The 26,231-nt window shown below is 43.2% G+C and overlaps 2 protein-coding genes across 34 annotated transcripts in view; one reads left to right on the top strand and one right to left on the bottom strand.

Moving 5' to 3' along the window:
• The window catches only part of RPN2 (ribophorin II), a 54,978-nt gene extending 34,438 nt beyond the window's left edge, over window positions 1-20,540 (bottom strand). The window contains exons 1-4 of one of the 2 annotated variants that reach the window (XM_023626530.2): window positions 20,401-20,540; window positions 16,683-16,876; window positions 4,644-4,739; window positions 3,919-4,094 (exon numbers count right to left, since the gene is read on the bottom strand). In XM_023626530.2, the coding sequence (XP_023482298.1) occupies window positions 3,919-4,094; window positions 4,644-4,739; window positions 16,683-16,876; window positions 20,401-20,413 (479 nt within the window). In that variant the 5' untranslated portion in view covers window positions 20,414-20,540. The remainder of the gene's footprint in view (window positions 1-3,918; window positions 4,095-4,643; window positions 4,740-16,682; window positions 16,877-20,400) is intronic. The other variant, XM_023626531.2, reaches the window with a different exon arrangement.
• MROH8 (maestro heat like repeat family member 8) overlaps window positions 20,164-26,231 on the top strand; it is a 51,964-nt gene continuing 45,896 nt past the window's right edge. For 23 of the 32 annotated variants that reach the window (XR_011431010.1, XR_011431008.1, XR_011430998.1 and 20 more), the window contains exon 1: window positions 20,169-20,547. Coding sequence is in view for 15 of the 32 variants with exons in the window: in XM_070247719.1 (XP_070103820.1) it covers window positions 20,261-20,547 (287 nt within the window). In the remaining 17 variants the exon portion in view is untranslated. Of the gene's footprint in view, window positions 20,548-26,231 lie in introns of all 32 variants that reach the window. The other 9 variants (XR_011431003.1, XR_011431005.1, XM_070247716.1 and 6 more) reach the window with 2 other exon arrangements.

Below are 26,231 nucleotides of genomic sequence, written 5' to 3'. Positions count from 1 at the left end.
TAGATTACTGGGCAGCATTTGGAGCAAGTTTTCTGAAACCAGATTAATGCAGTATGAACAGGAAGCATTCGGTAAACACGTGCTGAATGGCTGATGCTTGTGCCACCATCACCCTGCTGCGAGATCTGAAAGCCATTCATCCTTCAGGCATAAAATAAGATGAAACAAAAGATTTGGTTCCAAAACTAAAGTCTATTCTGTTTTCCTTTTCCTACCATTTATTTCTGATTATAAAAGTACATATTTGTCAAAAATTCAATACATTATTAAAGAAGTTAAAATTCCTGTAACACTTATCCCTAAAAGACAACTGTTCTCCAATTTATTTTTAACTTAATAATATATCATATACATCTTTCCACACGAGTACATAAAAATGCATTTCATTCTTATTAACGACATTGCATTGCACTGCTTAGATGTACCATAATTTACTCAATTTCCAAATGATACACATTTGTTTTACTGTTTCACGCAGTACTGTAATTGATGACCCTTACTCATATATATACCCATATATTTTTAATTTATTGAAGTGAAATTCACATAACAAAACTAACCATTTTAAAGTGAACAATTAAGTGGCATTTAGTATATTTCTCAATATTGTGCAATCATCACCTCTATCTAGTTCCAAAACATTTTCACCAGTTCAAAATAAAACCCTGTATCCATTAAGCAGTTTCTTCCCATTTCCCCCTCCCACCAGCCCCTGGCAACCACCAATCTGCGTTCTGTGCCTATGAATTTACTTACTCTGGATATTTCACATAAATGGGTTCATACAATATGTAACCTTTTGTGTCCGTCTTCTTTCACTTAGCATAATGTTTTTAAGGCTCAACTATATTTTAGAATGTATTCAGGACATCATTCTTTCTTATGTCTTATTCATATATTTTTACCCATTTATGAGTATGTTTCTGTGAGATAAACTTTTTTAACGTAGAATGTGCTAGGTATGTGCACATGAGATTTTTTCCAGATAACGTGGAAAATATAAATGGTTCTTTTCTGGGTGGAATGGAGAAAGCTGAGGCCCCCTGGTGGTAAAACAGACTTCCGCTCAACCCGAGGAGGGTTCCCTAATTCCCCAGAGATGACTGGGCCCTTGTGCAAGACCACCATTCATCCATCCAGTGTGTCGGGGAATGTGGAGCGAGAACTTGTCTGCTTTCACCAAGATCATAACAATTTAGATTCCCTCCATGGAAAACTAATTCCATTAAGATGACAAATTGGAAAACAGAGGAGTCACGACTCATGGAGAAGCCCCAGAGTATTTGATGACTCCTACGGGATGCCTGTTGTTGTAATGCACTTGAGAAAATGAAACCTGAATTTCCAAACAAGATAAAAATCCCGCATCTGCCCATGATAAATGCTGAGCCCAAAGAAGGCTGCTAAGACAGTCTAGAAAGAACTTACAATTAAGATAGCATTTTTCTCTTCTTTGGAACAAGTGAGAGTCATGCTGGTAACAACTTCACAAGTTTTTAGAATGAAATTAATTCACTTAGCTTTTGAAAAGTTTTGTCACTGGCTTTAATTACTTATTCCCCAGTTAGCAATTTCGTTCCCTCTGGAGTACTATATTCAAACACTAAGAAAGCAGATCCTATTTTGCTAATATACAGCAGACTATTCAAAGAAACTGGGTTATGAGAGACCACAATGGCATCTTCTCAAATGGTTCATTCAAACCTACAAATATTTTTTTCCATTCTAGACAAGTTTACGGACCTTTACTTCCTTAATGTAGTCAAGTTAAATGAAGAAGGCCCAATTAGAAGAGTCCTCATCTATAACCAGATTTCCTTAAATGAGGCAAATTAGCAGTAACATTATATAAGGCATCCTGCCAGTTTGATCTTCACAATAACCCTATGAGACAGATACCATTCCCCCTGTTCTACATATGAAAAAGCCAAGGTTTAGGGGGGTTACACAGCCTGCTCATGGTTACAGAGTAATTAAGTAGAAGAGCCTGGATTTGAACACTGGTCTATCCGATACCAAGCGTGTGCTCTTTCTACCTGTAAGCTTTTTAAAAGAGAACAGAAACACAAAAGTATAGTTTCAGCCTTTATTAACTCTTTGTGGGGTACGTACCATGTGCCAGGCTCTATGACACCACAAATAAAGACACTTACAACCTAATATAGAAAGAACTACAATACGAACAAGGAAGCAACCAGCTCTCGGAGAAAGGGACCTCAGAAGGAAGTCCTCTAGAGGAGAAGGAACTCCGTTTGTCACATGCCCACTAAGAACCAGGCCTTATGCTAGGCTTTTCACATGTGTCACCTCATTTAATCCTGACATTTGTTCTATGAGGTAAGGATGATTGGTCTCATTTTACAGATGAGGCTCAGAGAGGTTAGGAAGTTGCCCAAAGTTACACAGCAAGGAAGGAACAGAGTTGGTGTTCAAACCCAAGTCTAACTGACTCTAAAATGGACGTACTTTCCTTGTACTTCTTCCTTTCTGGAGTTTTGAGGACGGAGCTTTTCTTTTTTTGCTCAGAAGGAAATGGGAAGATTTTTCTGTAAAAGGTAGCATCAGAGTGAGGCACTGGCAGTGACATCATGACATGAGATGGTGGAGACTGGGGAGGCATCCCACAAGGGATTATGAAAAAAGATCAAAATAATGTGACCTGATACCAGAGGATCACAGGGCCAAGCCTTGGGCAAAGTCTGTACAAAACATGAGCCCTGGGAAAGCATCAGCCCCAAAATCACTGGTTCCTGACCCTGGGAATATGAGTAGCATGTGAGAGTGACAGAGGGAACACCAACTGACTGTGAAGCCTGCCCTCAACAAAGCTTCAAGTTCAGAAACATTTTGGTTCTTAGCAAAAAAAAAAAAAAAAAAAAAACCTGGGGGGGCCAGCCCCATGGCCTAGTGGTTAAGTTTGGCATACTCTGCTTTAGTGGCCCAGGTTCGGATCCTGGGCACAGACCTACACCACTTGTTGGCAGACATGCTGTGGCAGAGACTCACATACAAAATAGAGGAAGATTGGCAGAGGTGTTAGCTCAGGGTGAATCTTCCTCAGCAAAAGGAGCAGAATTGGCACTGGATGTTGACTCAGGGTGAATCTTCCTCAGCAAAAAAACACAAAACAAAGCAAAACAAAACCTGGGAAATGACTGAACTGTTCTGCAACAGGGAATTGGTGGCACCAACCTCTTGCTAGAGAATTAACAGGAATCCAGGTACTCTACTCTTTCAGGGTTGCAATTAAATGGATGACACATAGAAAACAAAAAAACACATACGCTGTTCTAAATGAGAAGTTTCAGTGATAAAGAATAAAAACTACATATCCTATCACTGTGAAGTTTAGTAAACATCCTTAAGTCAGTTATGACATTTAAATTTATCATCAACAGGAAAGTTGCTAGAGTTCCTTTCCTACAAGGTGCTTCTCAGCTAAGCCTTTTGCAGAGTAGCAGAGTCTGATTCCAGAATACTCCCCGCTCTGAGCACCCTCTCCCCTCACAGCTTCAGGGGATCCCTCGAGCTCTCCTGCAGCGGGGTCTCCACGGCCACATCCCACCGTGCCCTGGCTCGGCCTCCACCAGAGACCACACGGCTCCCTGGCCTCACTCCCCCTTGGTTATCACCTACCCTCGCTTCAGCCTCTAACCTCAAAGGGCAATTTGTGTCTATGTTTATGTTCTGACTCAGTATTTGCCTTCTGCCTGAGCAGCTTGGGGAAGACTGTGTCTAGGTGAGCTCCATGAGGACAGGGACCTTACCTCCCTTAGGTCAATATTACGTCTGCAGTGCCTACAGAGCACCTAGCAAACACTAGGTGTCCGGAAAACATTTGCTGAACCAAGAATGAACCCTCTCAGGATAATACCCGACACAAATGAAGCCTGAGAGGTGCTCAAGATGACGACTTACGCCAGCACAGTCTCTTCCTTGCTGAGGCGAGTGGTAAGGGCACCAAGCACCTCCTGGGACGCCAAGGGAAGGCCAAAGCCACTCAGGGCTGCAACTGCGTGGTAGATCTGGGTAACAGATGAGTCTTCACTGACAGCTGCCAAAAGCAGATCTTTGGTCTCATTTGAAATAGAGATCTAAGAAAGGATTGGCAGACACAGAGTTTTAGAACAGGGGCTGACAATGTGTAGCAGCACATCAAAGATGGCACGCAGGGCAACGGCCAAAGCAATCCCCCCCCACCTAGCACACAACCATTCCCCCTCGACTCCTCAGATGCCAGAATTAATTGTTTGTAAAATTTTAGCACTTTAGGAAAGAGTCTGGCAAGTCACTTGTCCACTTACATGGTTCTCCTACGTTCAATAAAGTGGATTTCCAGAAAAATGGTGCAGGGACATTCCTATTTTACTGTAAACGTTTTTAAATGTTAAAGGGAAATGAAAAGAAGAACCAAGGCTTCCCAGAAGAGAGGCAACTATAGGAAAAAGTTATTTAAAATCTATGAAAAGTGAAAACTCAGGGGAAAAATTAACTTCCTTAAGAAAAAAAAAAAATCACAAGAATGGAATTTCCACCCACACTAATGGATTCTCAATGATAAAAAATAATCTGACATGACCTTCCCTCTTGAAAAATACACCTTACAGTTTAAAGTAAATATAAAAGCAGGAAGCTGGACTCACCTCACACCCTGAGAGGGCCTGGCTGGACTGGGCGGCATAGAAAAGGGAATCCACGTTGCTGGGATCGAGGTTTGCTTTAACAAAGGCACATGCTTTCTAAACAGGGGAAAAGTCAATGATAAGTGGTGATACACACAGTGACTGAGAAAAGCATACGTGTTTTTTAGATGACAAAAGTCTAAGCACTCTATGATGACTTAAAGTATGAGCTACACAAGACTTTACTTTTTATGCATTTTCCATAGGACACTGTATTCCCCAAAATTGCTGACTTCACAGAAGGAGCAACAAACCTGAAGGCACTCCAGTTCTTCTGAACCTTAGAAAGGACGGAAAGAAACCACTGTCATTCATCCCCTGCTCTGGCCACGACCCATGCCGGGTGTTCGTGATGTTCTTCCTTTTAATGAACATAAGGACCCTGTGGTAGCTGCTGTCAACCCCATTTAACAGAAAAAGAAACTGAAGCTTGGAGTTTACAAGTAACCTGATGAAGGTGACAAAGCTAGTAAGTGGAAGAGAGTCTTCTCTGATTCTAATTGTACTGGGGTCTCCACTTAGATGTCTCCAAAGCTAAGTCAAGTTCAACACATCTAAAACAAGCTTGAAACCTTCTATTTCTTTACCTGGACTTTCCAGCTCACGCCCGGCATCACCATGCACCCACTACCTACAGCTGATACCGGGGAATCATTTTCGACTTTTCCCTTACCCTCCAAGCGGATCGCGCCTCTCCCCTTTGTTTCTCAAACTCAATCCCTGCCCTCTGGCTGCTCTCATTGCTTCATTTCAGGTCCTCGCCATTTCTCACCTAGATTGTCACAATCATCTCCTAACTGGTCTCAAGCCATGCAGTCCACTCCGTATACTGCTTCAAGAGTGATCTTCTCACTCTGCGAATAAAACCCTTGGGTGGCTCCCTATTATTCTCAGAATAAGACCCACAGTTTCTGATACAGCATAAAATGCCCACTTGAATCACCCTCTCTCTCTGTGCCAGCTTCATCACCACACTCCCACCCCCAACTCCAAAATCCTACCCTCCAGCCCACTGCAGCTCCCCAGACACTATGCTCCCGCCATTTATGGTTTTGACCTTGCAACTCCCCCTGCTGGGAGGACCTTTCCCTTGTCCTGCTTGTCTGCCAAACCAGGTCCTCTCATCATCTCTGCTCAGATGTCACCTCCTCCAGAAAGCCTTCACTGACGTTCATTCCAAGATAAGCCAGGTGCCCTCTCTCCTGAGTGCTCCCCCAAAGCACTGACCACACTGCAACTACCTCCCCGGTGACTATTTATTTGCCTGAGAGCAGAGACTGATGGGCGCCCATCCCAGCGCCTGCACAGAGTAGGCCCATAATAAAACCCAAGCTATTTCTACTACAACAAATCCAAGGAATATTACTTAATAGTTATATCACTAAATATTTTGGTTGATGTAACACAAAATTCAAAATTGAATGGTAATAAAAACAGTTAAACTGGGTGCTTCTGGGGAGTAGAACAGGGAGTAGGACAAGGTGGACCATGAGATGGATTTTTGCTTTTCACTATTCTGTGTCATCTGATATTTTACTGTGTGCATGTGCTATTTCAACCAAAAACCTTTTTTTTAATTTTATGAATAAAATTTAAATAAGAGTCTCAAAACAAATGAACTTCAACCAGAAGTTTGAAAGAAACCACAGAGAGAAAGGAAAGAAACAAAATACTTCACCTGCACTTATGACAAAGTGGCTACAAATTCAGGGGTTCCTGCTATGACTTTAGGTTTGATAACTTACTAGAACAACTCAAATAACTTAGTAAGTGCTATACTTAAGTTTACAGTTTAAATATAAATGATACAAATCAGAATCAACCAAAGAAGAAACCCAGAGTGATGTCTGGGAGTTTCCAAAGGTGATGCTTTCATGTCCTCAGGAGGGCCCTTCAATGTGTATCACCTGTGGGGAATCTCAACCAAGCCCCAGTGTCCAGAGTGTTTACTGGGGGGTCTTTACGTAGGCATGATTGATTGAATCGATTACATAACTGAATTCAACCTCCAGTCTTATTCTCCTCCCATGAAGTTGGGCGGACATCAAGTGTCTCACAAATTAGGGATCTGAAGACTGAAAACAATCTTTCAAGGAGTCCTTTCAGTAGAATGTAAGGTTAAGACAGGTGCTTTGTCGCCATCTGGTGCTTTAACAATGGAATAACAGCACACAAGGCCAAACAATGATTATGGTCATTGCTACCACTTTTTGAGCACTTAAAACGTGTCAAGCTCTGTTCTAAGAGCTTTATGTGACTTTCTCATTTAATAAGGGGACCTAATGTACAGAACCATGCCTTAGGTCCTCTTACTATCTTAAGTGTACAGACAAGAAAACTGAGGCATTAGAGAGGAAAAGTAATTGGTCCAAGGTCACTCAGCTCTTAATGGAGAAGCCGGAATTCAAACCCAGGCAGCCTGCTCCAGAGTCTGAGCTATACAACCTCTGTCCCTCAAGGGACCACTACAAATGATCTGTTCCAGAGTAAAACCAGCATCATGCCTACTCGAATTCTTTGTGCAGACAAAGCAAGGTAAACGGTACCAGTGGTCAGTGGCTTCCAAGCTCACGATGCTGACAGCATGGTTTTAAGAGCAGCAGAAGTGGGGAAGACCTCATGAAACATGTTCTGGACTCTCAGGAAGCCCACCCAGTGCTGAGGCTCCAGCTGGCCACTTTCAGGGGATTTGTAAATCTGATTCCAGCTGCCCTCCCCTGTTCCAGGCTCATCTTCCCAAGTGACAGCTGAAAATCACCCCCTCCAAGTCCACTCCCTATCGGCTCCCTTCCAATCTCCTGTGTGCCCTGTGTGAATCCTCCAGTTATCTGAACATCCTGCTGAGTGGAGAACATCAGTGCTTTCCTCTACCCACTCTTCCCTACAACTCCCTGAACCAAGAAAAGACAGCCAATCTTTCCCTTGGCTGCCCTTTCTCCTCCTGTATTTCCTCCCTTAACTGCCCCCAGCTACTCCTATCTCGTCTCAGACTACACTCTGTAACCTTGCCAGACTTTGTCACCATAACAAGCTACCGAGGCACACCTGGTGAGAGCCCCATCCCAGGTCCTTTGTACCAGGCCCACTTTATTCTTGCGCGTGTCTCACCACACCTCCCCACACCTCTGCTCCAGCTGCCCCAGACAACCCACTCACTGCTCCCCAAATAAACAAGCATGTTTAAGTCTCCAGGCTTCATACAGGTTTTTTTCTCCGTCTGGAAGCCCATTCATCCATCAGTTCAACTTCTTCCTCTCAACTGGTAACTCCCAATGTATTAACGAAACTCAAGACTTACTTTAAAATAAAACTTCCCTCGATCCTTTTCTCTCCCCTCTAGCTGCTACCTTCTCTCTCTTCCCACCAGGGACCTCCAAACTGTTAAACCCGAAGGACATTTCCCAGTGCTCATTCCCTCAGCAACGGACAGAACTGATCCCCTCCTCGTGCTGAAACATTCGCGTCCCTTCATTTCCAGGGCTCCCCGGCACTGCCCTGGATCTCGTCCCACCTCTAGGCTGCTCCTCAGTTTCACCCTCTTCTGCCTGACCAGCCAACCCTGGAGTTTTTCAACTCCCAGGCCCACTTCTCTCCCGTGCTCTCTCTCTCCCTAGGCTGTCTCGTTCATGCTCATGGCTTCATCCAGAATCTCTATGCAGGTAACTCTCAGATTTGTACCCCGAGCCAACGTTTCTCAGTGGACACCTACACGACTCAAAGACATTTTAAGCTCAACATGCTTAACACCAAATTCACGATCTTTCCCACGCAAACCTGACTCTGTTCCTGTGTTGCTATCTTATGAAAGAGCCCAAGCATCCATCTGTGTAGCAAAAGTTGGAAGTCTGGGTGTTATCCTTCATACCCTTTCTCATTCAGTCTTGGCCTGTGTCTCCCTGCTGATGCTTGTCCTCCACAAAGCAGGACAGAAATCTTTCCAAAATGAAAGCTGGAACCTGATCCTTGCTGCTTAAATCAACTGCTCTTTCGAGATAGAGTGAAATCATTCCCGGGGCTGCCAAGGCACAGAGGCTTGGCCCCCTCTTCCTCTGTCTCTCACCCTCTGTTCGACAGACGGCCTCCTTTCAGTCTCTCAAATGTAATCAGCTCCCTACCAGCACAGCCCTTTGCACATGCTATTCCCTCTGCCTGAAGTCCCTTCCTTCCCCATCTCCTCGTTACTTTCCCTTTAGAATTCGGATCACTCATACCTTCCCTCATTTAATAAACAGCTACTGAGTGCCTACCACACATCCCCTGCTATTTTAGGCGCTGGAGGTACACAACACATAGAATGAACAAAGTTCCTGCCCTCAAGAAGCTGTAATTTAGGGGGACACAGAGTTAGATTTAAGTTCAGAAATTTCCGTGGGGGGCCGGCCCGGTGGTGCAGTGGTTAAGTGCACATGCTCCACTTCGGTGGCCCGGGGTTCACCAGTTCGGATCCGGGGTGTGGAGATGGCACCGCTTGGCAAGCCATGCTGTGGTAGGCGTCCCACATATAAAGTAGAGGAAGATGGGCATGCATGTTAGCTCAGGGCCAGTCTTTCCCAGCAAAAAGACGAGGATTGGCAGTAGTTAGCTCAGGACTAATCTTCCTCAAAAAAGAAAAAAGAAAAGACATTTCCTTGGGAAAGCCTTCCCTGACCAGGTCAAAGGGCCCTATTTTACACCTGCTGAAGTCCCCTATTTATAACACCACGTATCTCACCTTCATAAAACTTACCATTGTGACAAATATTCACGTATATTTTTGAGTACATGTTAATGCCTATCTCCACTATCAGAGAATACATTCTAACAGGGCAGAGGCTCTCTTTTTTGTTCAACGCTAAATCCCCAGTGCTAGCACCATCCCTAGTACATGGCAGAAACTCACTAAATATCTGCTGAGTGAGGTAAGGATTCATGCAGCAGCCAGCACAGACGGCGACTCCCCCTATACAAGTCTGGGGCTTATATAAGTTTTCTCGGCAGACGGTGAGTGAGCTGCTCCCTCTGCTGGACTCCCATGGTACTTTAAAGCCACATACTACATGTGTCTGTACTCAGCATGGGATCTCACTAGCATGGTACCTGTCTCTCGGACAGGTGACGGGCTGTGCTGTCTTCTCCGCTCTTAGCACAATGCCTGACACGTAGAGATGTTCCATAAATGATTACCGCCTGAAGGAGTATCTGATTCTCTGCCATCTCCAGCAACTAGCTGAGTTCCTGGCACTCAGTACTCGTTGAACGCAAACAGATATACTTACCTTTATACGCATTCACTATGGGCCAGAAATATACTTATTATCTCATTTAATGCTCCCAACAACCCAGGAAGGTAGATCTTATTATCCCCAGTTTACAGATAGGGAAAGTGCTCAATTGACTGACAACCATGAACACTGTCTAATGTTTCCTGACTTCCGTCATTTGAATACTACCACGACAATTTCTGCCAGAGTATGGATCCCATTTACTTAATATTTTCATGAAAATGAATACAAAACAACCCCCATTGTTCTTAAGTCTTTTATAAAGCTAGGCAATAATATCTATAAAATCATCATTCTCGTGCTTTTTAAACATACACATACAGTACCTGACTATCAAAATGAAAGATGTTCACTCTTCATAACACCTAAAACCAACTCCCCACTGTGTTGGTCCCAGAGCTGCTTTCTACTCTCATATTCTCATTAAACCCCATTTCTCCCAGTTTTGCTGCTAAAATCCCGTCACAAAATAACCAAAATCCCCCCCAACGGTCGATCTGTGAGAGCAACCAGCTGAGAGCACCCAGCAGGGCTGGGGGAGCTTTCCTCAGCTGACAGCAACGACAGGCGAGCAGGGCCCACAGCACCACACGGAAGCAGCAGTCAGAGACCTTCTCTCGAGGGCTGATCTAGAGCGCACACCTAACAAGGAAACTCAACTGCTCTGCACCATCCCCACACCTCCCTTCCTTCCATCACTTATAAAGCACATGCCGCATAACCACCACAGCACATTTCATAAGCAATTACGAGAATGAAGTATGTGATTAACCCACTTATCTTCTGATTAGGAGGCACATTTAGAGAGCTTCCATTCTTATTAAGCTAAACTTTACAGTTCCTTCATTCAACAAATATTTGTCGAATACTTTCTGTTCGTTAGGCATTAAGAAATGGGAATGACAGTTTGAGAAAAAAATAAAATGTCAACCAGTGTACATTAACCACTACTTTATATAACAGTACTACTACTAAGAGCTAACAGTTTACATACTCACCACACGCCATCACCATGCTAACTACCCTATGTACATCACCCATGAGCTGAGTACTATGATTATCTCCACCTCACAGATGAGAAAACAAAGATGCTGAAAGGTTCAAGAAGCCGCACAGGACACTCAGGTGTGAAGTCAAGATCTGGAAGCCAAGTAGTGTGACTTCAATGTCTGCATTAGAAACATAAAGCCACAGGGGCCGGCCCACTGGCACAGCAGTTAAGTTTGCATGTTCCGCTTCTCGGCAGCCTGGCCCGGGGTTCGCCAGTTCAGATCCCGGGTGAGGACATGGCGCCACTTGGCAAAAGCCATGCTGTGGTAGGTGTCCCATGTATAAAGTAGAGGAAGATGGGCATGGATGTTAGCTCAGGGCTAGTCTTTCTCAGCGAAAAGAGGAGGATTGGCAGCAGATGTTAGCTCAGGGCTAATCTTCCTCAAAAAAAAAAAAACAAAGAAACATAAAGCCACAGCTGCCTAGTCATGCAATTACTCCAAATCACACTGCACATTGGATGGTTTCAGCCTATGTCTTCAACCCTGACCAATGTCCCCTCAAACTCAGGACATCAGCAGAGAACAGCTTTAGGAGTATGTGTTCAACCTATACCCACATGGAACTCCACACGGTGAGACAGATAAAAGGGTAACACTTCGGTTACAGCGAGAGTGCCTCCCACTCCACAATCCACCCCCTAGACTGAATCCTGCGGTTCCACACAAGGTTGGAAATGATCAGAAGACACCTCTCATCCTGCACTCAAATCTGCCAAAATTTAACGCTAACGTAATACTCCAATTTTATCTCCTACACTTTACAACACAAAACCTCCACTAGTCAAGATTGCTCCACTCTACATCTCCAATTTGTTCTCTCTCCCCGCCAGGCCCTCTACGGACACCACGGGCCTTCTGGACACTACAGCACCTGCACCAGGAATCATCTGAGCTTGCCTGAATAAGTTATAAATAGAAGCAAAACTTTTTAAATATTAATAATAATAAGAGCTACCATTCGAATGACCTTTTGCGGCCAGTCACTTACCAAGCATAATATGATTTCACTTTATCTTTACAAAGATCCACTGAGGAAGGCATCATAACTCCCATTTTACAGAGGTGAAGCCAGAACTTGGGCTAACTGACTGTGATGCCTATACTCTTTATTTTGAGCAAAACTAATTTTATTAGGAGGTGCATTCACCCAGAGGGCTACAACGTTGTGATCATGAGAAAAGTCTTTCCTTAATACAGTCACACACAGGAAAGAAACACTGAGCAGGAACAAGAGAAAGCTGTCAGGAAGAAATCTAAGTAAGCGTGGGTCTCATATAGCAGGGATTAGCAAACTTTCTGTTAAGGCGCAAAGAGTAAATATTTTAGGTTTTTTGGGCCAGTCTCTTTAGTAACCACTCAATTCTACTGTTAAAGTGCAAAAGCAGACACAGACAACATTAAATGAATGGGCATGGCTGTGTTCCAATAAAACTTTATTTACAAAAACAGGCTTCAAGCTGGATTTGGCCTTGGAGGCCATAGTTTATCAACCTCTCTGCCAAATGGTATTAAGACAACAGTTGGCAGACACTGGGCAATTTTCTTAACCTCTCTGAGCTTCTATTTCCTCTACTGTAGGGTAATATTTCTAACCATAGACAATTAACTCAAGACAACAGATCCAATGTATCTGACACATATGAGGCATTCAATAAATAATAGCAATTACCGATTCCTGTCTGGGGCAGGAAATATAAAGGCTAAGGCTCAGACATCAGAAATTCTCAGACTATTGGATCATATAAAAACAAACAAAGAAAAAACAAACACAGAGGGGTCAGTCCCATGACATAGTGGCTGGGTTCACACACTCCACTTTGGCGGCCCAGGGTTCACTGGTTCAGATCTGGGTGCAGACCTACACACCACTCATCAAGCCATGCTGTGGCAGCATCCCACATAGAAGCACTAGAATGACCTGCCACTAGGATATACAACTATGCACTGGGGCTTCGGGGAGAAAAAAAAAAAGAAAAAAGGAAAAAAAAGAGGAAAATTGGCAAGAGATGTTAATTCAGCTCAGGGCCAATCTTCCCCACCAAGAAAAAAGAAAAAGAAAAACAAAAAATACACACAGAGAGACATTTTGGCCCACAGGCAAAAATGGGACACTTTGAGCATTTAAAAGAATAACAACTTCAATGGATTGTAAGACATCAACTGGGACTACCAGTTCTCGCCATGACAGAATTAAAGGTACTAAACTTATCCTCCTGCCATAAGTAACTATAAAACTGAACAAAACAGTTGAAGTTGAGACACTGGACAAGAGACAACACAAGGCTGTGACCCTTGAAAGAAATTAAAAAGTATGACGACAACACACAAATGATGGGAGTTTAAATAGAAATATATTGTTATAAGGTCCTTTCATTACTCATGACATGGCAAAATAATAATTCAAAGTATACTGTGAGAAGTTAAAATGCACATTACAATCTCTAGAGCAACCACTAAAAAAATAAGTACAGCTAAAAAGCCAATAGAAGAGATGAAATGGAATATTAAAAATGTATTCAATCTAAGACAGGAAAGGAGGAGGAAAACACAGATAAACAAACAGAAAACAAATAACAAGATGGTACACTTAAACCTACAGTATAGTTACAGTAAATATAAATGGACTAAATTCCCCAATTAAAAGATAGAGATTGTCAGATTAGATTGAAAAAACAAGGGGCCGGCCCCGAGGCCGAGTGGTTACATTTGTGCACTCTGCTTCAGCGGCCTAAGGTTTCAGCAGTTGAAATCCTGGGCGTGGACACTGCACTGCTCATCAGGCCATGCTGAGGCCGCATCCTACATGCCACAGCTAGAAGGACCCACAACTGAAACACACAATTATGTACCGGGGGCTTTGGGGAGAAAAAGAAAAAATAAAATCTTAAAAAAAAAAACAAGCCTCTACCATATACTGTTCACAAGAGATAGATTAGTCTGACAACACCTGAATTCGCTGATCCAACTTTGTCATAACTAAGAGTGAAACAACCAGCTATTGCACATCCATCAATAGGAAGTACACAGCACCACCACCTACGGAATATTTCTGCCAAGAAAACTGACCCTGAATATAATTAAGCCTCAAGAGCTAACTATCAGTTTACAAGAATACAAGAGATAGGGAAATATGTTCAAAAACAGCATGAGCATGCAATCAATCAAAGGCAGAATGCAGAAAATTCTCCACATCAAGTGACCTGGCTTGTTCTATAAATAAAAGGTATGGGGGGATGTGAACTGTTACAGATGAAAAGGGTCTTGAGAGAGATCAACAAATTCAATGTGTGGACCCTGTTTCGACCCTGATTCAAACCAACTAATCAACTAACCAACAAAACATTTTTGCAGTAAGTCGAGATAAATGAACATAGACTGAGAATTAAGTGACATTAAAAAATTGTTAATCTTGCTAGGTGAAATAAAAGGATTGTCATTATGTTAAAAAAATTCCCACGAGAGATACAAGTAAAATGATACGTCTGGTATTTGCTTTAAAACACTCTAGCAAAAAATAAAATAAATAAGCAGAGGGAAAGTAAATGTAATAAAAATGGCAAAATGTGAGTAACTGTTCAAGCTGGCAAAGGATACAAGGAGCCTCGTAATATGTTCTCACCACTTTTGTGAATGTTTGAAAACTTCCTAATGAAAGGCCAAAACAAAAGAGTTGTTACTCTTTTAATTTCCACTACAGTGTAAGCTCTCTGAAGGCAGTGCTCACGACTGGTTCACCACCGCAAGCCCAGGGCCCAGCACAGGTGCTCAGTGAACAACTGCTCAACGAATAAAGAGCTCATCAGTTTAGTGAGCTAAACTGTCACTCCAGTGGGTCAGGGTGCATTCTGCTCTCATGAGAAAACGTTTAGCCTTGAAAGAAGCAAGGGGCAGGAGCTCTGAGACCACAAGCAAGAAGGATCACAGGACAGCCCTGAGACAAAGGGACTCAGGTGGCTAGTTGCACGAGTTACCATTCTCTAAAATACACTGTTCTTCTCTGAAGGGGGATTACACTTCCCTAACCTGTTGAACTCAGGTATGGCCAAGTGACTTGCTTTAGGCAACAAAATGAGAAAGATAAAAAGAAGCGACACTTATCTCTTCTGAGCAGAAGTTTTAAGAGCCATGCTTTCATTGGCACACACTCCAGAAAGAGACTGCTCCAAGAGGTGAAATCCTGGACCGAAGGAACATGGAGCAAAGCCCCAGGTGACCCATGATGGCCATATAACACAAGCACAAAATAAGCTTCTGTCATAAACCACTCAGATTTGGGTTTATTTCTATGCTAATACAAGAAAGGGTGGGCAGAATTCTAAAGGTGCCATCTTTAGATTTCCATTCATTGATTATTTTATTTGTCCATCCACTAATCTAGGAACCACTATGAACGGATCTTGGAGGTTTAATTAAAGCTCCAAGTCAGCTGACCTTAAAATTTGGAGATTATCCCGGTAAGACTGACCCGCACAGGTAAGCCCTCCAACAGCGGAGAGTTTTCTCTGGCTGGTAGCAGAGATCAGAGAGACTCATTATGCCATTACTGATTTAAAGCGGGGAGGGGGCCACATGAGAAGAAATGAGCGTGGCCTTGAGGAGCAGAGAACAGCCCCTGGCTGACAACCAGCAAAAAAATGGGGACTTCACACTTACAACCACAAGAAACTGGATTCTGCCAACAACCTGAAGGAGCTTGAAGCAGATTCTTTCCCAGAAGCTCCAGACAAGAGCCCAGCCTGGCCGACATGTTTATTTTGACCTTATGAGACACTAAGCAGAGACCAGACACAAGCCAAGCCTGCCTGGACTTCTGACCTACAGAACAATCAGCTAATAAATGAGTGCTGCTTTAAATCACTAAGTTTATGGTAATATGTTATGCAGCCATAGAAAACTAGTACACAAGGCTTATATGAGAAACCTGGGCCTAATTTCTTACTCTAGCTGTCCACACTACTATAATAAATAAAATGTAAATTCACTTAAGACTGTTCCTAAATCCAGGAGAGGTTTTAGTCATGATGCATTTCCCTCATCAAAGGCCCAAAGAGTATACCAAAACTGCCTGATGCTGTGACGGCCACTGTTTAGTAAATTTGGATGCTCCTCATCTTGAATTCCTTCATTATTTATTAGCCGCACACAGAGGGCACTTAACAAGTATATGTGGTATTGTACAGTCTCACTCAGAATTTTTCACAACTATCATTAATAATATAAACAGTAAAAGTTTCTAGAGGATCTGTGACTTGCTCTTCTTTATAGTCTATTATCTGGCATGGTCCTAAACATACATTAGGCATTCAAATAAAAAGGATCTGTCGGGGCTGGCCCCGCGGCCGGGTGGTTAAGTTCACACGCTCCACTGCAGGTGGCCCAGTGTTTCGTCAGTTCGAATCCTGGGCGTGGACATGGCACTGCTCATCAAACCACGCTGAGGCAGTGTCCCACATGCCACAACTAAAAGGACCCACAACGAAGAATATACAACTATGTACCGGGGGGCTTTGGGGAGAAAAAGGAAAAAAATAAAATCTTTAAAAAAAAAAAAGGATCTGTCAGATTGGTATAAATATCTATTATACTGGCTTGGCCTTGGCTATCCTCAAATGAGCAAGAGTTAGTTTTCACGTACACAAAAGGAACACAGTGAAGGCATGAGGCCAGCAAGACAAAAGTGGCCTTACCTTGACATCTGGCACCTGGGCACCGAGGCTGCTGAGTCCCACGATGGAGTAGAAAGCAGATTCCAAGCTCGTGAAAGGGCGGTCCAGCGAGGCTTTCAGTCTCTCCACGTCGTGCTTGGTGAGGTAGTGAGTGGGCGTGAGAGCCTGGGCGCTGGCTATGATTGTCAGGGCCGACAGGAAGACAGTGCTTGAACCTTGGGGGGAAATGACTATTAAATATGCTCCACACTACTCCAAAGTTCTCTAACAGTTCCAATGACAACACGCACCAAGGTCTGGGAACCGAATCACGCGAGGAAGGGTGAGGGAACTGGGAGGGGTACCCTGGAGAGAAGCCTTACGGAAGGGGTGGGCAGTCTCCAACTATCGGAAGGACAGTCCTGCCAGCAGCCCACACGCATCTAAAGCACAGGTCTCATCATGCCCCTCCCCTCTCAGGCACATTCGTAACTCCCACGCATCTCAGGACAGATCCGATCCTGACTCCTCACCACGGCCTTGCCTGCCTCTCAGCTGGCTCTCTTCCCTCAGCTGTGGCTCTCTGGCCTCCTCTCTGCTCCTCTAAGGAGTCATGCTCTTTCCTACCCAGCACTTCTTCACGCTCTCCCCTACTTCAACTTTGCTTAATTTTTACTTCCAGATTTCAGTTCAAGTACCTCTTCCTGAAGAAGCCCCCAACAGCTGTCCCTTGGATTAGGTCCCCAGTACCATAAAGTAGGGAAGAACATGGCCTCTGGGGCCAAGTTTAAATCCTAGTCTGCCATTTACTAGAAATGTGGCCGTGGCAGTTGGAACGTGGCCAGCCTGTGCCTCAGTTCCCTGAAGTGTAAAGCAGGGTCATAATAGTACCTACCTTAGCGTTGTTAACGGCATTACATGAAGTTAATATAGAAAGAGCTTAGAATAGTGACTGGCATTTAACAAATGCTATCTAAATGTTAGCTACTACTTCTGTTACCTTGCTGTTGTCGCTGTTGTTGCTATATCTACTCAGAGCAACCTGAACTCCTAAGCAGTGTTTTTCACAACTATAAGTAATAGTGTAATGTCTGATTCGTCTGCTAAACTCTCAGCTCCGTGAGGACAGAGACTGTTTCTCTTGTTCATCCCAGTATTTCCAAGTCTTGCACACTACCTGCCACAAAGCTGTACTGAATTAATATTTGCTAAATAAATGGAAAAAAAAAAGTCTTCATCTATTATGCCCCAGGGAACAGAAAGAAGTTATAGGAGTGGTATATTCCTACTTTTCACTAAAAAACAAGAACACTTTGACTGGACTGCTATATGAATTGCGTCTGCCATTCATGTAACAGTTATCACAAGACTAACATCAATGGTCCTAAATCCTTTGCCCATGGGGTCAAATTTAGTTTGAACCAGAACCCCTTAAGAAAAGCATTATATCCCTTTTACAAATAAGAAAACTGAGGCCAGAGTAGCTTGTGCATAGCCAATCACGGACTCAAACCCACGTCTAACTGTAGAGTTCAGGCTACTGTATTTCGGAGAATGTTATAAAAGGGATGCCTACGTTAGGGGCACGAACATTAGTTCTATTTAAGTTCTTATGTGTGTTAAATAATCTAAAGAATGTGAAAGCTTTTTTAAAAAAACTAGAAAGAGAACCACAATGTGGAATATTCATTCATCAAGTATGTACTAAACACCTACTATGTACCAAGCACTATTTTTGGTGTTGCAGATACAAAAGGAACAGAACAAAAACCTCCAACCTCATGAAGCTTACATTCTAGTGGAAAAAGAAAGATATCACACAAAATAATAAGAAACTATTTATCACGTTAAAAGGTGAAAAGTGCAATGGAGAAAAATAAAGCACAGAAGAGAGAACTGGGAAGAGCTATAATTTTAAATATGGTAGCCTGTAAAGGCGTAACTAAGAAATAAAGATATTCTGTATAGACCAAAGGAAAAGAAACAGGAAGTCATGAAGAGACTGGGGGAGAAACTACCCCAAGGAAAAAAGTCAGTACAAAGACTCTGAATCAGGAGTGAAGATAGTGGGTTTTTTTCATTATCAAGGAGGAAAGTATGGCTAGAGTGGAGTAAGCAAGGGGTGAGACGAGGTGAAGGGACAAGGTGACAGAGGTAGTAGAGGCCAAATCTAGAGGTCCTTATAAGTCATTAGAGGGACTCTGAGTTTTACTGAGCAAGATGGGAGCCACTGGGCAGTTTTGAGCAGAGGAGCGATTTGATTTACATTCTAACAGGATCATTGCATTGAGAATAAACAACACTGTGTTGAGACTATGCAGGAGCAACGACCTAACATGGGACACGAGTTAGGAGACTACTGCCATAATCCAAGTAAAAAGATGACAGTGGTCTGAGCCAGGGTGACAGCAGTGGCAGTGGTCAGAAGTGGTTGGAGTCTGGCTAGAATTCAAAGTTAAAGGCAGGACTGCCAATGGAGAGAAGGATGCAAGAGAAAGAGAAGTCAAGACACTAATGCTGAATCCCCAGTGCCTTGTGTACATGTATTCAATCTATTAAGATCTAGTGAATGATTATGACTAGCATCTTCCCAGCTAAACTGCAAATTCCCCTACCACAGCATTTGTGTCAGAATCCTAATCTTCCCACCTCATGTGAAAGATAACAGTAACTTTTTTAGCTAAAATTTGGGCACTTAACATGTGTGGGGTATGCGCATACTATGCTAAGAACTTTGCATGCATTCAGTCATCAAATCCTCACAACATCCAAGTGAGTGCAGTTTACAGACTCAGAGGTTGAGGCTCAGAAGTAGCTATCTGCCCTAAGACACATAACTAGCTGAGAATCAAACTGCAGGCAGTCTGAATGCCAAGTTTGTTTCTAATCACTCTGTTGTCCTCAACTTATCAAATAATAGAGGACTGACCCATTGATTATTCACTGGTATCTTGGGCAAGTTACTTTCCTTCTCTGGGATTCCATCTTTGTCCAACGGAAGTAACAAGAGTACACATTTACCAAGTCGTGGTGAAACTACACGAGATTCCATCCTGCAGAGCCCGCTCGGTAACTAGCAACGCAGTCAACTTTATTGAGCGCTTACTTAGTGCCACGCGCTGTGCTAAGCTATGCACGGAGATCGTCTCATTCAATACTCACAGCAACTCAGGAGGCAGATAATGTGACTAATCTACTTTACAAACGAGAAACCGAGCTGCAGAGGAGTTAAGGAACTTGCTCTGGGTCACACAACGACTACGTGGCGGTCTGCAAGTTTGCACCCGGAGAAATTTCTACCTTCGGAAATTATGCTCTAAGTTCCCAGACAGAGATAAGTGGTTTTCTTGCCCCTTTTTACTAAAGAGAAAACTATGGCCCCAAGAAGGACGATTTGGCCAAAAGCTCACTCTTAGGGGGCCTGGCCCAGGAGCTCGCGCGAATCAAATGAATGAGCGAAGCCGGACCTGAGGTTACGGCGGCCGCGGTCCCCCAGCTGGGCCTCGGGGGCACCCGTAGCTCCGCGCCGCACTCACCCCCACCCCCTCCCCGGGTTGCCGGCAGTCCCACCCGCTCGCCGGCCCTCCGTCAGACCCTCGGCCCCAAAAGAGCCCGAGCCCATGCCCCTGCCCCGGAGGGGAAGGGGACCCCGCCCGGCCGGCTCCCGAGGGGCGAGCACTAGCCTCCCGCTGGCGACGGCCCACTCGCCAAGGCGCGCCGGCCGCAGAGCCCCGTCGTTTAGCCATGCGCAGCGCCTCACCCGGCGGCGCCATTCCTCCGAGCAGGTCCCACCAGAGCCCGAGCCGCAGGCTGACTTCCGCTCGGAAAAGTGGCTCCAAGACCGCGCCGGAGGGGACGCCAGGAGCCCGCGGCAGGCTCCGCGTGCCGGGATGGGCTCCAGGCACAGGTCAGTCCCCACCGTCCCGCTAGCCCGGGCCGCTCCCAGCAGCCGCGGCCGGAACTCCAGTCCCCGCGCGCGAAGGGCCCCACTCCTCGCGTACCGGCCCGCTGTCCCCCCCGCGTCCTGGTCCCACTTGGAACCGACCGCCTCGCAACGGTCTGCTCCCGGCGTCCCCGGGACGCGATTGGACGAGGCTTCGGGGGTGGGCCCGAAACGGGGCCGCCGCTGATTGGCCGATCGCGTTGATTGGCCGCCCGCACTGTCACTCAGTCGTCTCTCCGCAGCCCGGCCAATTTTAAAGGAATGGGAAGGGACTGGTGGGGAAGGACGAGGAATATTCGAGGGTTTTTTTTTTTCTTTAGAAAATTATGACAGTTTCCTCCAGAGATTTTTCAGTTGTTCGTAGCTGACCTATGAGTGATGTGTTACCTGATTTGCAAAATATTACGTGGACTCAGTGACTTCTCACAAATTCCTTAAGGAGTATGTTGGCCCATTTTACAGACGAAGTAACAGGCTCAAAAATGGAGGCGACTCATCTAAGAACTCAGTAACAACTATCTCCAATTATTGAGCGTTTACAGGATAGCCCGACAGTGCCCTAAGCGCTCTGCGTACACTATTTACCCCTTATCACCGTTCTGTGAGCTGTGTACTGTTGTTACTCCCATTTTATGGAGAAAGAAACAAAGATTTGAACCCATGCAGTCTGACTCCGTAATCTGTGCCTTTAACTCTTATGAACATATAAACTATGCACAATATGGTAACTCTTACTGTTATTAGTAGTGTCCCAGATATTATTATCCCAAATAGGGGAGAGTCAGGTCTTTCTATGTCTGGTACTGTGTTGTTCAATATGATAGATACTAGCTATATGTGGATATTTAAAATTGAATTTAAATTAATTAAAATTAAAGATGGAGTTCCTCAATTGTACTAGTCACATTTCAAGTGCTCAGTAGCCACATATGGCTAGTGGATATCATGTTGGACAGCACCAAATTATAGAACATTTTCACTATCACAGAAAGGTCTGTTGTACAACGCTGATCTAGAATATATAAAGAGCTCTTCAAACTCAATAGTAAGACAACCAGTGGTGTGCTGGAGCCATCTCACACTGGCTTGCGAGAGTCAGTTGTTAAATTTATCCGGAATTTTGCAAATTGGTTGTTAAATACAGCTACTTAGAAAAATTAAATTATGCAAACTTACAATCAAGTATAGTGAAAACTAAACTCATCATTTCCTAATTATTTTACCACGTTTTACATTGTCCATACTTTTCTGCTTGCTTATATTTATGGTATCTGTATGGTGGAAATATGATATGATGGTGTGCTACTGCACATCTCTTCCCAAAGTAGCATTGGTAGCTTGATTTTGGCCACCGTGAGAATATTTGCACCATAGAATCAGCAAATGCTACAAACCAGAGATTGATTTATTGCTTTGTTATTGTCTAAACTTAATGATTGAGAAAATGTTAATAGAGATTAAACTTAAAAGTGTGTCCTGTCTGGAAGAGGCTCCTTCCACAGGCATAATGGGTCTGTCAAGTTCCTGGTCATGGCCGTGGCCACCCTGAAGACGGATAAGGACAAGCCCAGGATGAAGACCAGAAGGATGCACTCCCCAGCAAGGAGGCAGGGCCCGGCCTGAGTCAGAGTAGCCCTGACTCCCTTTGGCTGGGGAGTTCACTGGGCTCCATGACTCACAGAAGTGATTTCTCATCATCATCCAGGTCCTTGACGCTACCCCATGGCTCCAGCTCCCTGGAGCCCAGATTTGAAGACAGCATCATCTGTGACCTCCTGCGGCACTCCAGCATCTAGCTGACTAGAGGGTGGCCTGCCAGGAAGGTGAGAGCCAGCTCCTTGCTGGTGGCATGTGGAGTCCAGGGCCACTGGCGGGTGAGCAAGAAGACCAGGCAGCAGCACCCGAGGAGCTGGCCTCCTCCCTCATGGTCTGGCAGATCCCCCTGCTGAATGTGTGAGCCGAGCACCCGCTTCCCAGTGTCAGGATCCACAACGGGAGATTCCTTTTCAGTCAAGTCAGGTGACCTGAGTGATTTAGGCCATGTCTGCACTGGTTGGGGATCAATTAAAAACCGTCTTTGGGGAAGAAATGTGCAATATCACACTGTTGGCATTTCCCTGCCAATTCATTCTTTCTCTTGCGGTGGCAGAGCTGAATATAAACACCTCTAAATAGGACAGGAGATCAACGCTGTGTTTGAGTAGTTCGAAGTTCTGGGAGAACACCACATTCTTTTTGACTTCTGTAGTCCATATATAAATATGAAATGCTCCAGACCTATTCTATTACTTAGAGTGTTTGCAAACTAAGAACTTATGGGAAAATACAGCGTATTCAGTAGTGTAGGAATTTATTAACAATTCTTAAAATAATTTTACTTTGATTCAGAGTCACTACTTTTATTTATATTGTATCTTTTAATTCCAGAATAGAATTTGTAACAGTGAACAAAGCCAGGTAACATATACCAGTCCAGATGGTGTTATTTGCTTTCTGAAGTAAGCTGGGTTTTCCAAAGTGGTATAATGTATGTGTTGTATATCTTAACAAAGTAGTATTTTTATATTGCATTTTTCTATTTAAAAAATTAACAGTTGGAAAAAAATATGTCATATCTGTAGACTTTACATTGTGAATGGCACCAAAACGTGAGGAAATATTCTTGTACTGTTTGAAAACTATTATCCAGTTCAGAAAAGAAGTCACTTCTGGACCTGTCCCCATGGCCTAGTGGTTATGTTCGGCACATTCTACTTTGGTGGCCTGGGTGCTCAGGTTCAGATCCCAGGCACAGACCTACACCACTTGTCAGCCATGCTGTGGCAACAACCCATATACAAAGTAGAGGAAGATTGGCACAGATGTTAGCTCAGGGCAGATCTTCCTCAGCAAAAAAAAAGAAGAAGAAAAAGAAGTCAATCTGAAGTTTCAATTAACATGTTACTCATTAATGTAAATGAAAATATCGACCAGCATTCACTTATGAACTACACTTAGAGAGTCTGTTGACAAGGATGTGGAGTAACTGGAATTCTCATACACTGCTGGTGGAAATGTAAAGTGGTACAACCATTTTGGAAAACAGATTGATAGCTTCTTAAAAAGTCAGTTATGCAACCTACCATACGACCCAGCCATTCTACTCCTAGAGGGTTTGTTTTTCATTAACTAGGTTTTTAAAAAAATTATTAAAGAAATATATGCACACAAGAAAAAGTTCAAACTTTATGGGTTTGGACTTTTCCCCCAAAATTGTTGTACTTACTATTGGCCAGATGAAAAAATAATATTTGTAAAACATACATAAGGAAAAAAGAATAATGATACAGTGAAACTGTGTACCTGCCATCTTGTTAAAAAAAGAACATAACTGTAACTTTTAAGTCCTCTTTCTAGTCCTACCCATTCTATCCCCTTTTCTCCTGCCTCAGAGATCCCTATCCTGCAGGTTATATTGTTTCTTTGCTTTTCTTGATAGTTTTACCATGTATGTTTATAACTCCAAACAGTGTTTGCTTACTTTTGCATATTTCTTAACCTCATATAAATGTAATTTACTGCATATTTTTTTCTGTGACTTTCTTTTTTCTCTCAACATTGTAAGTTTATCTGTGTTGTTGTGTATAGCTAGAACCCATTCATTTTCACTGCTGTGTAGTACTTCATTGAATGAATATACCGCAATTTATTTTACTGTTGATAGGCCATTGGGTGTCTCCAGTTTTTTGCTATGATGACTACTACTATGAAGATTATTTTTTTTTTTTTGCTGAGGAAGATTCACCCTGAGCTAAAATCCACTGCTAATCCTTCTCAGGTTTTTTTTTTGCTTGAGGAAGATTATCCCTGAGCTAACATCTGTGCCAGTCTTCCTCTACTTTGTATGTAGGTCACTGCCACAGCATGGCTGATGAGTGGAGTAGGTTCATTCCTGGGATCCACATCCAGGCCATTGAAGCGGAGTGTTTGGAACTTTTAACTACTAGGCCATGGGACCAGCCCCGAGAATTCTTAGATATATTCCTGGTGGACATGGGTAAGAGTTTCACTGGAATACATTCCTAGGAGTAGAATAGTAAGTCATGGTATATACACATTTTCAACTTTACTAAAGAATGCCAGATTATCTCCAAAGTGGTGTACCAATTTATACTGCCAACTGCAATTTATAGGAGTTCTCTTTGCTCCACATCTTTGTCAATATTTGATATTCATGCCAATATAAAAAAATTCAAGAAATATAGAAGTTTAAAAACTAAATTTTGGGGGGCCAGCCTGATGGCCTAGTGGTTAAGTTCAGCACACTCCACTTCAGCAGCCCAGGTTCAGTTCCCAGGGGTGGACCTACACTACTCGTCGGCGGCCATGTTGTGGCAGTGACCCACATACAACATAGAGGAGGATTCACACAGATGTTAGTTCAGGGCAAATCTTCCTCAAGCAAAAAGAGCAAAATTGGCAACAGATGTTAGCTCAGGGCTAATCTTCCTCAGCAAGAGAAAAAAGCTAAATTTTTCTCTCAACAGTTCTACTCCACAAATATTTAGTTGAATTACGTAAGTTTTTCTACATGTATCTCAACATTTGTGTGTGTGTGTCTGTGTGGGTACACGTATGCTTATCACTTTTGTGAAAGTATTGTTTTGTTTTAACAAAAATGGAATTGTATTATACCCACTGTTTAGCAGCTGGCTTTTGCATTCATTAATATATGCTAAACATTCAGCAAATAGAGCTCTGTTAAGGCGTTTACTCATTGTTTATTGAGCACTCCCATGTGCCAGGCACTAGTCTGGTCTCTTGGAGTATGTGCATCAACAAAGCAGCCAAAGAGCCTTGCCTTCATGGAGCTTACATTTAGCAGGAGGAAATAGACGATAAGAAATATCTTAATGGAAAACTATTAGAAATAATGAACAACTACAGCAAAGTGGCAGGGTACAAAATCTACCTAAAAAAATCAGTTGTCTTTCTGCAATAACAAACTAACAGAGAACTCAAGAATACAATCCCATTTACAATGACAACAAAAAGAAGAAAATAATATAGGAATCAATTTAACTGAGGAGGTGAAAGACCTATACAGTGAAAACTATAAGACGCTATTGAAAGACATCGATGATGACATAAAGAAATGGAAAGATATTCCATGCACATGGATTGGAAGAATAAATATAGTTAAAATGTCCATGTTATCTAAAGCAATCTACAGATTCAATGCAATCCCAATCAGAATCCCTATGACATTCTTCACAGAAATAGAATAAGAATCCTAAAATTCATATGGGGCAACAAAAGACCCAAAATAGCTAAAGCAATCCTGAGAAAAAGGAGCAAAGCTGGAGGCATCACAATCCCTGACTTCAAAATATGCTACAAAGCCATAGTAATCAAAACAGCATGGTACTGGCACAAAAACAGACTCACAGATCAATGGAACAGAAGTGAAAGCCCAGAAATAAAACTATACATCTATGGACAGCTAATCTTCGACAAAGGAGCTAAGAACATACAATGGAGAAAGGAAAGTCTCTTCAATAAATGGTGTTGGGAAAACTGGACAGCTACATGCAAAAGAATGAAAGACCATTCCCTTTCACCATACACAAAAATTAACTCAAAATGAATCAAAGACTTGAACCTGAAGC

This window comes from Equus caballus, chromosome 22, assembly GCF_041296265.1.
Source record: "Equus caballus isolate H_3958 breed thoroughbred chromosome 22, TB-T2T, whole genome shotgun sequence".
NCBI lineage: Eukaryota > Metazoa > Chordata > Mammalia > Perissodactyla > Equidae > Equus > Equus caballus.
The sequence above is the reverse complement of the archived record's forward strand: the minus strand, read 5'-3'. Positions and strand labels throughout refer to the sequence as shown.